The 13,231-nt window shown below is 36.5% G+C and overlaps 1 protein-coding gene across 4 annotated transcripts in view; it reads right to left on the bottom strand.

Moving 5' to 3' along the window:
* KPNA5 (karyopherin subunit alpha 5) overlaps window positions 1-10,803 on the bottom strand; it is a 40,134-nt gene extending 29,331 nt beyond the window's left edge. For 3 of the 4 annotated variants that reach the window (XM_029944694.1, XM_029944696.1, XM_029944697.1), the window contains exons 1-5: window positions 10,647-10,803; window positions 4,208-4,341; window positions 2,694-2,795; window positions 2,475-2,574; window positions 921-1,015 (exon numbers count right to left, since the gene is read on the bottom strand). In XM_029944694.1, the coding sequence (XP_029800554.1) occupies window positions 921-1,015; window positions 2,475-2,574; window positions 2,694-2,795; window positions 4,208-4,341; window positions 10,647-10,650 (435 nt within the window). In that variant the 5' untranslated portion in view covers window positions 10,651-10,803. Of the gene's footprint in view, window positions 1-920; window positions 1,016-2,474; window positions 2,575-2,693; window positions 2,796-4,207; window positions 4,342-6,684; window positions 6,805-10,646 lie in introns of all 4 variants that reach the window. The other variant, XM_029944695.1, reaches the window with a different exon arrangement.
* Between the last annotated feature and the right edge of the window lie 2,428 nt (window positions 10,804-13,231).

Genomic DNA, 13,231 nt, shown 5'->3' with positions numbered 1-13,231 from the left:
AGAGAGAGTAAAGAATTAGCTGAACAACCTTAAAGACTGATTTACAACTAATAAGATTAATCAGATTTCATAAAAACTCTTAATTTTAAAAAAGGACTCAATCTGGGGTGTCTGAGTGGCTCAGTGGGTTGAGCGTCCAATGTAGGCTCAGGTCATGATCTCACGGTTCGTGAGTTTGTGCCCCACATCAGGCTCTATGCTGACAGCTCAGAGCCCACTTCAGATCCTCTGTCGTCCTTTTTGCCCCTCCCCTACTCTCTCTCTCAAAAACAAATAAAAACATTAAAAAAAAAGAACTCAATCTGGAAAAATAAGAATTGAAAAAAATATAATGAAAATGTATAAAATCATGAACAGTAAAAGAACATATCTGAAATTATAATTCACAAAACTCTTAATGTTTAGTATTAAGGAGCCAGGTATTCTAATTGAGAAGCAATGCTCTTTTGGACAAACCTCACTTTGTTCACATTTTTAGTAAATTATACTGATTAGTAAATTATATTGATTAGTTCTTGTTTCATTTTTCAAAAAAAATCATATAAAAATATTTTAGAGGTAAAAGAGCTTATACTAAAATGTTATGACCCTAATTAGGTTAAGAGTCAAAAAAATTAACCCACCAAGATTTAAATTTGAGGCTTTCTAATACAAAAAAGTTATTAAAGGCTGACAACTACAAAATATTTATTAAATTAAGAATGATTTTATATATTTTTTTCCAAAATTGTTTAACAGATTAACAGTTCCTAGGAGAAACCAGCATCGCAAATATGGCCACGGCAAGAGAGGTGGCACCACCTCTCCCTTCATTCCTAAATGCTTAAATGTATTCAGTACTGTAGGAATTACTTTCACTAGAAACTTTAATCACATGTTATTTCTGGAAAGAATTAAGACAAAAATCTTTTAAAACTCACTTGTAAAGTACAATTTTCATTTCTTTCAAGAAATTTCACAAATCTCTGTACAACTCCTGGTTTCTGTATAACCTGATCAATTGGTGGATTCGGTTCTAAAAATTAAAAAAGAATTAAGTTATTACATAGACACAAACGACAATAATCTGGCCCCAGTGTCAATTAACAGGATACACAAAGTAACTCTTTCCTGGGTTTCACTGACTATGTTTAAAAGCCTTGGGTACATTTAATTGAAATAAACAAATGTTGTAATTGTGATGCTTACTGCAAAGCAAATTCTTTTGCAGTAACCAGAGTAAGACAAATCTTAAAATATTTCTTACACAAATATTTAATTTTGTAAGTTGAAGGCTATTTCAAAGGTCACCTTCACAACATGGAGTATTTCAGTCTAATATTTGAAATACAACTGAAAGATAATGTTCCCCCTAGTTCTTTATAAGCATACGCCACTTTTCAGAATGTCCCCTTCCCTGTCAACCATTGTCTAATGCTTCTCAGCCAAGTTATGTTCTATTTTGTCAGAGTATCACTCATTTTTTATAGAAATGATACTGGACTATTAGTATTCTTCATAAATCTTCATGAAATGCAAAGGGCTTTTGAGAAACCTAAATCTCTAGGAAATTTTAAAACAAAGGCAAAATTCAAACCAAGATATTTCAGCGACTGGCAATCTAACTACCAAGAACTCTTTCTTCTCCCTTAGCTTCAACAAAAAGTATACTCTTATGATTCCCCAGCACCTTCTCTGTTAGGGTCCCTTATGTATCAGTCAGTATAGCATGCGACTCTTGAGCTCCAGGTTTTGAGTGAGTTCAAGCCCCATGCTGGGTGTGATACCTACATAAAAAATACTAATTAACTTTATTAAAAGATAGATTTTTTTTTTTTTTTTTACAAAAACCTTTTTATTTTGAGATGAGAGAGAGAGAATCCCAAGCTGGCTCTGTGCTGTCAGTGCACAGCCTGACACAGGGCTCAAACTCATGACTTGTGAGACCATGATATGAGCTGAAATCGAGTCAGATGCTTAATCGACTGAGCCACCTAGGCACCCCCCAAAAATATATCTCATTTAAAGTACCTTTTAAAGAAAAGCTAAGACCTACAGACAAAGCAGAGTGCCTTAAAAAAAATCCAATAAATAAAACTCTAGTGCAGAATCTTGTGATATCAAACAAGCATACTGAAATGGGTGATGGGTATTAAGGAGCACACTCGTTATGAGCAGCACTGGATGTTATATGGTAAGCAATGAATTACTAAGTTCTACTACTAAAACCAATATTACACTATATGTAAACTAATTAGAATTTAAATAAAAATTTGGAGGGGAAAAAATGACATTAATTTTAAATTGTGTCATTACAAACTCAGTTCATTATCCATTAGCAAATTTTAAAGCTGATTTTATCACGTTGATCTAGGAAAAGTAATGATCTATAGCCTTCCTTTATTAAATGATTAAAATTTCTGATTTTATAATATAAATGTACTAAATTAAATTGCTTATTAAAAATCAGTATGTAAAATAATAATAATTCTTGCCTTTAGATAGCAGCTTTCTAAATTTTTGTGTTGCTGTTAGCTGTTGATCAGCATTATTAGAAAAAATCATCTGAACCATATCTGTGGTGATAACTTCTTCCTAAAACATAGAAAATATAATTTATCATTTAAGTATTTTATATGAATAATATCTGCTATATTCACTACCTCCAAAACATTGTTGAAGTATAATTTGAAATATACTTTTGTAATATCTACCTCTGGAACGGGTACAGTGGAACTGATATCTGGATCCTGGATTGGACTTTCTAGCATAGAGTCATCATTTCTGGGCAAAGAGACATTTCTGCGTTTGAACAGCTGTAATAAAGAGAAAACACTTTATACACTGAGCTTTCCATAAAACACTGAATTCCAATAGAATTATATTTTTCATTTAAGTATACAAAACAAATAATCTTATAATTTAAAATTCTAAATATTTTAGGTGTTTCTCAATCACTATGCCATGAAGACCTTAATTATCTTTGAGAAGTTAAACTTTCCAAGCTAGATTGGCTCCTATACTGCAAACTGCTCTAGGTCATTCTTAATCTCAGATCTTTTACGAATGGCTTGTCCCTTCAGTGGAGTACACATTTATGTTTTATAGTATTTGTAAAAGCACATATGCTCACACTAGTATATGAGATGTCTAGAAACTTTTCCTAGAAAATCTTAATAACAAAGCAAATTAGTTACCTGGGAAAAATAATGTGGCAGAGTAACAGATTTGGTATATCAGATTAATAAGCAACAGAGAATAACTCTCAGGAAAGATGGCCCTATTCTTATTATTTCAGAAAAAAAGAAAAAAGAAAAAAAGATAAGACAAATGAAGCATAGTGAGGTCACTGCGTAGGATTTATAGATACATTTCCTGTAGCTAAATGGAGAGGAAAATTTCTGGTATCATATTCTTTTTGATAGCTAAATAAATACTGCTTTTCTTCAGCCAGTACAATTCTTTCTAACCACTTATTCAACAGATTTTTAAATTTTTTTTGAGTTCCTACTATAATATAGTTAGGACTGTGCTAGATAATACAGATAGGAAGATGACAAATCATATTTCAAACACAGGTCTTTCTCTGCTTTCTTTATTGCTAGTCCTTTCTGCACATTAGTTTTAATTTATGCATATGAGCACTATACCCTCTTAATTACTTATAAATATTTCTAAATTTAACTATACTTTGGAATGAAAAATGTTGAGAGGGACTCTTTCTCATGATTTTTCTATTCCTTATGTCACATGTACAAAGTTCAGAACAGAGAAGGTTAAGAGATCTAGCTGGCTGATAAGACTACACAAAGAGTAGTATGATCAGCATAGGAAGATGAGTATTATTCACTTAGGAGCAAGAACTATGAAAACCACAAAGCAACAAAGGAATATAATGTTTTTGGGAGGCAAATTTTACAACAACAAATGGAAGTGATCTAAATAGGCTTAAGAGTAAAAACTTCTTAGCTCTGGGATAAAATATGATTAACATAAAACTTTTATCAATAAAACAGAAAAGCTATTCCTCTCAGTGATTAAAAATAGCACAGGTTTCTGATTCATGAATTATTCCTGGAGCTTAATAAATTAAAGGATAGCTTTCTATTCAATTTCTTGAAACACTTTTTCATTTAAAATTATCTAAAAATAAGCAATAATAATGCAACTTCTAAAATCTATATAATGATTTTGTGTTAAACAGGATTAAATATTTTGAAACACCTACCTGTTCTTCCCTTTTTTGTTTTCGAAGCTGTATTCCTTCTTCTTCTCTTCGTCTACGCATCTCTTGGGGGTTTAGGGCTTTGTTCTTATAACTTTTCATTCTATAGTTATCTCTCCCTGGACTAGCCATAGCATCTTAAGATTAGGAGAGAAGAAAACAGATACTGATAACTCTCAAAACAACATGAAATGTTTACTCTACGGAAACTAAGTCCATGCTTACTGCTTAAATAGATTGACAAAATCCATTGTAAAGATCATGTACAAAGAATACATTCCCTCATTCTCATATCAAAATTGGAGCAAAAGGACCAAGTATGTAAGGACTAAACTATCAAACAAATAACAGATTGCCGTCTAAACACAGATAAAGTCATTACCTTAACTTCACTGATTTTAAGATACACTCCCTAATACCTAGTGTTTTAACCTTTCTGAAGTGGGAAATATCATATATTCACTCGTAGCCAGGAAATTACTAATCATGAAATAGTTGGGTAAATAACTTCTAGGGGTGCCTGGGTGGCTCAGTCGGTTAAGCAGCTGACTCGATTTTGGCTCAGCTCATGATGTCATGGTTCTTGAGATGGAGCCCTGCATCAGGCTCTGTGCTGACAGGGCAGAGCCTGCTTGGGATTCTCTCTCTCGAAATAAATAATAATAAATTTTTAAAACCTTTTTTATTTTTTTAATGTTTGTTTATTTATTTTTGAGAAAGACAGCATGTGTACATACAAGCAGGCGAGGGGCAGAGAGAGATGTAAACATAGAATCCAAAGCAGGCTCCAGGCTCTGGGCTGTCCGCAGAGAGCTGGACATTGGGTTCGAACCCATGAACCCGTGAGATCATAACTTGAGCGGAAGTTGGATGTTTAACCGACTGAGCCACCCAGGCACCCCCAAAATAACATTAAAACAAACTAAGTTACAGCTCCCCACAAGATCAAGAAATGGCCTGAATGAAATATCTTATTTTCAATGGAACATGGTATTAGGCTTCAATAAGCACAACTCAAATATTTAGGGGGAGTCTGGCTTCTTTCATTTACTTAAGGTGCTGCCTTTACAACTAAGGCTGGGAGTGCCAGGTAGCTCGGTCAGTTGGGCATCCAACTTTGGCTCAGGTGATCTCACATTTGTGGGTTTGAGCCCAGCATCGGGCTCTGTGTTGACAGCTCGGAGCCTGCTTTGGATTCTGTGTTTCCCTCTTTGCTTCTCCCCTGCTCATGCTCTGTCTCTCCCCACAATAAAATAAAATGTTAAAAAAAAATTTTTTTTAAAGGAACTGAGGCTGCATGTTTCATGACCAGAGTCATGAATGCAACACTAGTTTACAGTACTATAGTTCATTTTAAAATACTGAAATAGTTGTATATTTTAAGTAGTTTTATTATAAATGTATTTAAAACATTAACCTTTATATGAATGTTTTCTTACAAATGCATTTATAATATTTTATGTAACATTGTACATTTAAAGTAATAATTTTACTTTTAGAAACCAGAAAGAATGTTGTGATCAATTAAGACTATGAAGTAAACAGACAAAAAGGAAAGGTTGGCATTTATCTGCTACTTCTGATGTCAAAGACAGATTAATGAAGTAGCAAATTATACTGTAATTAGTAAAGTATGCTAAAACATATGCATTAAAATCCTGTGAGAGCACATAAGACCTAGCAACTAACTGTGCCTTAGGGAGCTCTGAAATCTTCACAGTTATCTTAAAGGAAGGGCAAGAATTTGCCAGGAAACAGGATGGAAAGAGAAAAGGGAAGGAACCCCAAGCATTTCAGGCAGAGTGAATACATGGAAAGGCAGAGTTCTTGCAGAAGACTGGCACAAACACAAAACAGTTTAGGCACTTAAATGTGCCTAAACAAGATACATGGGAGGAAAGGCAGGAGATAAAGCTAGAAAGGTAACTAAGAACACATATGGTTCCTGCAAGGAGGCTCAGAAATTTGGACTTGATTCTAAGGAAGAAAATTAAAGAAATTAAAGAGATTGTTTTGAACTCTGATGACGAAGATCAGAACTAAATTAATAGTTACACTGTAAATGTAGAAGACTGGTTGATTCTACAAACATTGCAGAAATTGATTCAAAAAGAATTAGAGACAAAATAAATATAAGAAATATGTGGTGAATAAGAAAAACGAGTTTAGGAAACCCAATGTTTTTTAGCTTGAGTTATTTCAGTACAATGACAAAATAAACCAAGAGAGGGAATACAGATGAAGTATCATCAGAGAGATGGTTTTGTTTGATTGATAGCTTATTTTTGAGATGAAAACAATGAATTGTTTTCTTTTTAAATATTCATACAGTTAAAAAAACCACTCTTTTGGCATAAAGTTTTATGAGTTTGACAAATGCACAAGCATGAAGCCATCACAATCAAGATACACAACAGCCCCACGACCCCTAAAAATCATCATCATGCTGCTTCTATCAGCTCCTCTTCCACCTTTAATACCTGGCAATCACTGGCTTGTTCTCCGTCTTCACAGTTCTGACTTTCCCTGAGTTTCACATTAAGTGGAATAATGTAGGGAGCTGCCAAGTTCGGCTGCCTCAGGCAAGGAAGTATCGCTCCCTGTGGGGTTCGGCCAGAAAAACAAGATTAACCATCTACAGGCCAGTGATGTGTATTTCCCGATCCAGGGATTGGGGACAGCTAGACCAGGAGAGCCTGAATTACAAAGATCGCCGCCTTTAAACAAGAAGTTGGTGTTCATCGTTGTCTGTCTGAGCCTTCTCACTGATCCCTTAGGCGCTATGTTGATTTTGCAGTTTTTGGTTTCAGTTTCAGTTTTTCCTTAATCCCTTGACTCTGTTACCTGGCAACCGACTCAGGTCAGCTGCCTCACTTCCTGCCCAGTACCTTATTTAAGGTGTGGATATTTTCTCAATAAACTGGGCTTGATCAGAAACGCTGGTCTTGCCCCACTCTCTGTGCTCCCTGCTGCCCTGTTCTTACTCCCTCCCTCAGGAACCTGCGACCTGATTTACGCGCCCCCCCCCCCCCCACCGCCCCGGCCGGGGTCGGATACAGACAGAATAATAACAGTGTATAGTCTTAAATTGGTTTCTTTCATTTAGCATAGGGTATTTGTGAGATCCATATTGTTGACATATATCAACAATTCATTCCTTATTTTTGAGTAGTATTCTATTGCATGCTTATATCACAATTCATCAATTCTTTAGTTGAAAGACATTTAGGTTGTTTCTAGTTTCGTACAATTATGAATAAATCTGTTATAAATATTCATGTACAAGTTTTTATGTAAATGTAAGTTTTCATTTCTCTCGGGTAAATATTTAGAAGTAGGACTGATGGATAATATGGCAAGTTTATGCTTCACATTTTGTAAGAAACTGCCAAACTGCAAGGTACTATACCATCTTACACTCCCATCAGCAATGTGTAAGAGTTCTGTTGCTCTTTGTTCTGCCTACAGTTGGTATTGTCAGAATTTTCTTGTTAACTGTAGCCATCCTAATAGATGTATAGTAACTTTTATTTATATGTATTAAATTTATAATACTTAGGACACATACAGGAAATTTAGACATATAGATGGTTAAAAATATGGGTCAAAACTCAGGAAGAATCCTAATTGATAATCCAAGATCATGTAGAGCTATAAAAGAAAGGTGACCAAGGATTGAAATCTTGAGGATGTTGATCTTTTAGTGGAAAAAGGAATAAAGGACCAAAAAGAAAGAGGTCAGAGAAATAAGAGAACCAGAAGAATGTAAGAGTCAGGAAAGAGAAGTAGCACTAAAAAGAGACCACTCGATTTATTCATTCATTGATTCATCCAGCAAATTTAAGTGCCTACAGTAAGCCAGGTACCACATGAGGCATTCGATTTGATAATTAGGTCACTGGTAAAGATAGTGAGAAAAAATTTCATTAGTTGTGGAGCTAGGAGTAGAATGGAATAGGCTGAGCACTTTAGAATGATTTGAAAGGTACTTTGTGCCTTTGAACTTAACACATGTACATTCTAGCAATTAAGGTATATTTATACTCAACCAAATCCTTCTTTAAAATATTTAATGAATTGATTTTGTTAATACTGTGGGAACCTATGTACTTAACCATTAGAAACAGCTCAATCTAACTTTATTAATAAAAACAGTATTCAGCATGATTCCCTAAGCATTTCATATACAGTCTGGCTCATTAATAAGAGCTCTGGCTCTGAGATGAGAAAAAGAGAGGAGTTCACTACAGAATCAAGTGGACTTCAACATTAGTTGTTGAATTATGCTCAGTAAGTATAAAATATCATACCAAAATGAACAAGTCACAGAAATAAGCTTCTCACCTATACATCTGTCTTTCTAGGCCATTGGCCTTTAACCTTTTTTTGATCACACATCCTTATGTATCCAAAATATATTTGTTCAGGGCGCATGAGTGGCTCAGTCAGTTACATGCTAAACTCTTGATTGGGCTCAGATCTCACACTTAATGAGGACATGCTGAACTCTTGATGGGGCTCACACTTAATGAGATCAAGCCCCACAACGTATCAGGATAAGAGTACAGAGCCTGATTCTCTCTCTTCCCCTCTCTCTGCCCCTTTCCTACTTGTGCTCTTCTCTCTCTCAAAATAAATATTTAATATACATACATATATATGTTTGTGTATTCACCCTCAATGTTTATTTATTTATATACAAGTATTACTGGCCTAATGGTCTATCCCATTACAAAATTCACAAATAGAAAATTTTTAAAAAGGAATAGAAATTGAAAGAAACAAGTTCTAATACTTTCTCCCCACAATTCAATTACCCATGCCTCTCCAGCCTACACACTGGACACTACTTCTAAGACTATTAATCTAGGCAATCACATTAAATCCTTTAAATATATTACATATATTACTATTATAATTAAATATGTTAAAACCTTTAATATGAATATGTAAACCAAATAAAATCTATATATTAATATATAATTCTATTAAATATGTTAAAACCTTTAATATGAATATGTAAACCAAATAAAATCTACCCCCAACAACTCATATATCATTTGTTCCTTTTTCTGATGTAGTACTAACTTCTTACTAACACCTCCATCCTCACTGCAATTGCTTTAAAGGGTACAGAAAGTCCAAGAACAATCTCTAAACACACCTCACTAGAGGATTGTTCCCTTTTCTGTAAAATAACTTTAAAGACTGTACTTCAAAGGTTATTATCTCATTCAAGTTATTTAAAATGTTTTTAATGCTTATTTTTGAGAGAGAAAGAGCGCGCATGTGCAAGCCCTGGAAGACAGTAAGGGAGACACAGCATCCGAAGTAGGCTCCAGGCTCTGAGCCGTCGGCACAGAGCCTGACAAGGGGGTCGAACCCACCAACAGCGAGACCATGACCTGAGCCAAAGTCGGCGCTTAACCGACTGGGCCACCCAGGCGCGCCAAGTTATTTTAAATATAAGAAATGCCATCATTGAGATCGCAGAACATAGATTCTTTTTTTTCCAGTCATGAGCTTATTTTTCACTCAGCTCTGAAAAATTGTTTACAGGTGGGTAAGTAATTGCATTTTGACCTTCTTCTAATATATGTTAACAGAATTTCTTGTGCCCCTAAAGCCTCCATTTCTACAGGTCTGGGTGCATACTGGTAAAATTACAGGATGGGTACAAAGGGTGAGTGTGCTAACTACAGCCCCCATCCAAACAAACAATACTTAAAGATCTAAAGGACAAAGCTGTTTTTTGTTTACCAAAAAAGAAAATCGCTTTCCTGACTCCTGTAATTAAGAGACATCAAGTCAGAGGTAAAATGTTTTTAAAAGCCTAAGAGTAAATGCCGATGTCATATTCTTCTCAAGTATCACTATCCCGTTTCACAGCTTTCAAATCCTTCGTTTCTCGTGCATTGCCGAGGAAACACTTATTAAATTTTCATCTTGGAAGGGAGCTGTTAGAAGCATCTATCCCACACCGCCCGCGTCGACATGCAGGTGGAGGAGGGAAGCTGGCGGATCGCGATGGTGCCCCGAAGCCACCCATGCCGTATCTGGAGCCGGCGGAACTTCTAATGAGCTGCCGGACCCTCGCAGACGCTAAGACCCAGGAATGATAAGCCCGTGTACCTCCGAGAACCGGAACTACCCAGGCACGGTGAGGCGGCCGTTCAAGGCTCCCTCCGAGGGCCGGCCTGGCTGGCTGCGAGGATCTGTGTTCCCCCGCACCTTCTCGTCAGCAAGGAAAAGGTCCGGCTGCCACGCCCCCGCCACCGTTGGGTCCCCCAGGGAACCCTAAGAAAAGGCCCGGCAGTACGGCCTGGTCCTCGAGCCTTCGCAAGGAAAGGGATAAATAAAAAGAGTGGCCCCTGGAACCAGCAACCCCCCAAGGGACCAAACCCATGGTTCACCCAAACTGTCCCGTGTCACTCCCACTTACCCATTAATGTAGCACGACCTGCTGTCCTCACTTCCCAGGCCCCGGTTGCGGCGTCCGAAGCAGGTAACGATGGGGTCGCCACTCCGCCCCTAGCGTTGAGCGTAGCGACAAGGCTCGCAACTCAAGATGGCGGCTACCTGCACCCCTTCCCGGAGACCCCGAGACTCGGCTCCCAGAAGCCCTTGCAAGCAGCGACCGCAGCTGCAGCGGAGAGAAGGGGCGGAGAGAAGCGAGTGCGCCGCTCCAGCCACCGTAGGAGGAGCCGGTACCTGCGCTGACTCCGGGATTTTAATCGGGCGCGGTCGCTGTGGTAGCACGGAAGCTCTCCTTCATTCACTCATTCATTCGTTTGTTTGTTCATTCATCCTAGAAGATAGTATTTATGGACGGCCTAATCTGTGCTAGATTTTAGATATTGGAGCTGAAATAGTGTACACAACGGAAAATTTCCAACCTCGTGGAGCTTTGCAGAGGCTCCTTCCTTCTTCAGCATCATTAGACCTCTTTTTTGTTGTGCTGGATTATTTCAAGTTTTTCAATACACTATTTATTTAGGATTTGGATTCTGTAATATCTGTGGGTTTTGACAAAGCAGTAGACATGAATACATGACATAGATACATGAATAATTACAAAATATATTCTGAATTATTATAACACACATAAGCTTTGTAATTTACCCTGGAGTTCAACAAACAGCATTGAAAAGAGTCTGTGTCCAGAAGCAATGCTGGGCACAGAATATAGAAGATAAACACATGATACCTGTCCTGAAGAAGATCTGGTTTTCTATCTCATATTCTTTTTGTTTTCGTTTCTGAGAATTTCTTGGTGATCTTCAGCTCTCTATTGCGATATATATATATATCTCCATTGCGATATACATATATATGTGGAGAGAGAGAGAGATTCTGCTAATTGTGTTTTTAATCCACAAAATATTTTAATCCAAGAACTATTTCCTATTTTTGATTCAGGGATTAAATATCTTTTATCTCTATGAAGATATTAATTGTAGTTTCCTTTAAGTATTTTTTTATCTCCTTCATTCATGGTCTGGGTGAAACTCCTCAGAGTTTTGTTTTGTTTTTCTCCGTTTTCATCATTTGGTTTTCAACTTTACTGCCACAGGCTGTAGTCTAATGCCTAGTGATCATTGAGTATCCATTCATATTTAGGAGTGAGACACTAAAGAAAACTATTGTAAACTTGTAAGACAGCCCATTGTTTACTTGCTAATTGTCCTTCCTACAGAGTAATAATATGGCATCTTGATTGTTTCATTGGAGGACTTTCTAAAAGTCCTTATGTGTAGTAGATCTTTTCTTTTGGACCAATGATTTTCTCTGGAGAAGAATTTTCTAATCTCCTGACTGGAAGGCACATACCAGACATAAGAATGTGATAGGGGAAATGGCTTGGAGTCTCATAATTTAGTATTTAGCTGTCACTTTTCCCCACTTACAGTCCAACACTTTGACACCTCCCCTCCCACCTCACTTAGCTGTGCATTTCTGACGTTATAGCTTTTCTGGTTCATTTTCTTCGTAAAATGAAACCTGTAGCCTTCTGCCTTGGAAGGAAAGATCAGTCCCTTGGCAACCTGGTGAAGGAAATCTGGAGATAGAGTTTTAACTGCTCTTTATTTAGACTTTTCAGCAAAGTGTTTCTTTTTTCTCTTTTAAAACTGTCATTTTAATATGTTTTTCAGAAGTATCAGTACTTAATTTCTGAACATTTCCAGAGTTCCGGTGTATAAAATTACTTGTTTTTGTTGACTTCTCTTCTTAGCCAAGTTAGTTTCTACTCATCTATCCTTTTTCTAGCTTTTAAATTTTGTTAAAATCCCATTAGCATTTATTTTTATTTTTACTCTTCTATCATTTTAGATTTTGAGAGGCAGGGAATATAAATGTACATGTTCATTCTGCCATATTCAACTACAAAACCCCAAATATACTGTACATCATCAGATTTTGCCACTCTCCTTTATAAATATTCCAGTAGTTTTCTACAAGAGCCTACATGATTTGTCCTCTGTCCACAACTCTGACCTTCTATAGTAACCACTCTTCCTTCTAGAACATGCTGCACAAGTTACAAAATGTTCTTTTACTCCAATCTTAGAGCCTTTGCTCTAATTATTTTCTTTGCCTGGAATGCTCTTCCCCCTGTGGATGCAAAGTTTAGCAGCACACTTGCCTTCTTAGAGAGACCTTTTCTAACTACATTAGTCCTCCCTATAAATAACCCAGTTTTAGTTCTTCACAGCACCTATAAGGATCAGTTAGTTTCCTTGTTTATTTTCTGCTTCATTAGCGTGTAAGTTTCAAAGAGGGTGCATTTTGTATATTTTGATGACTTCTGCAGCTTCAGTTCCAAGTAAAATGCTTTTCGAATAGACACTCGCTATATATTTATTGAATGAAATGAGAACTCTATACATAAGGTGTGTGTGATCTTGTAACCTTGAGGCACGAACTCGTCTTAGTTTTCCTGGATCTATGAAGCATAGTTTGGATTTTGGAACGTAGTAACATTATAAGCCCTTTATCGATACACAGTGGTAGTCAGACACTAGGATA

Source organism: Suricata suricatta, chromosome 7, assembly GCF_006229205.1.
Source record: "Suricata suricatta isolate VVHF042 chromosome 7, meerkat_22Aug2017_6uvM2_HiC, whole genome shotgun sequence".
Lineage (NCBI taxonomy): Eukaryota > Metazoa > Chordata > Mammalia > Carnivora > Herpestidae > Suricata > Suricata suricatta.
This window is presented reverse-complemented; position numbering and strand designations above follow the sequence as displayed.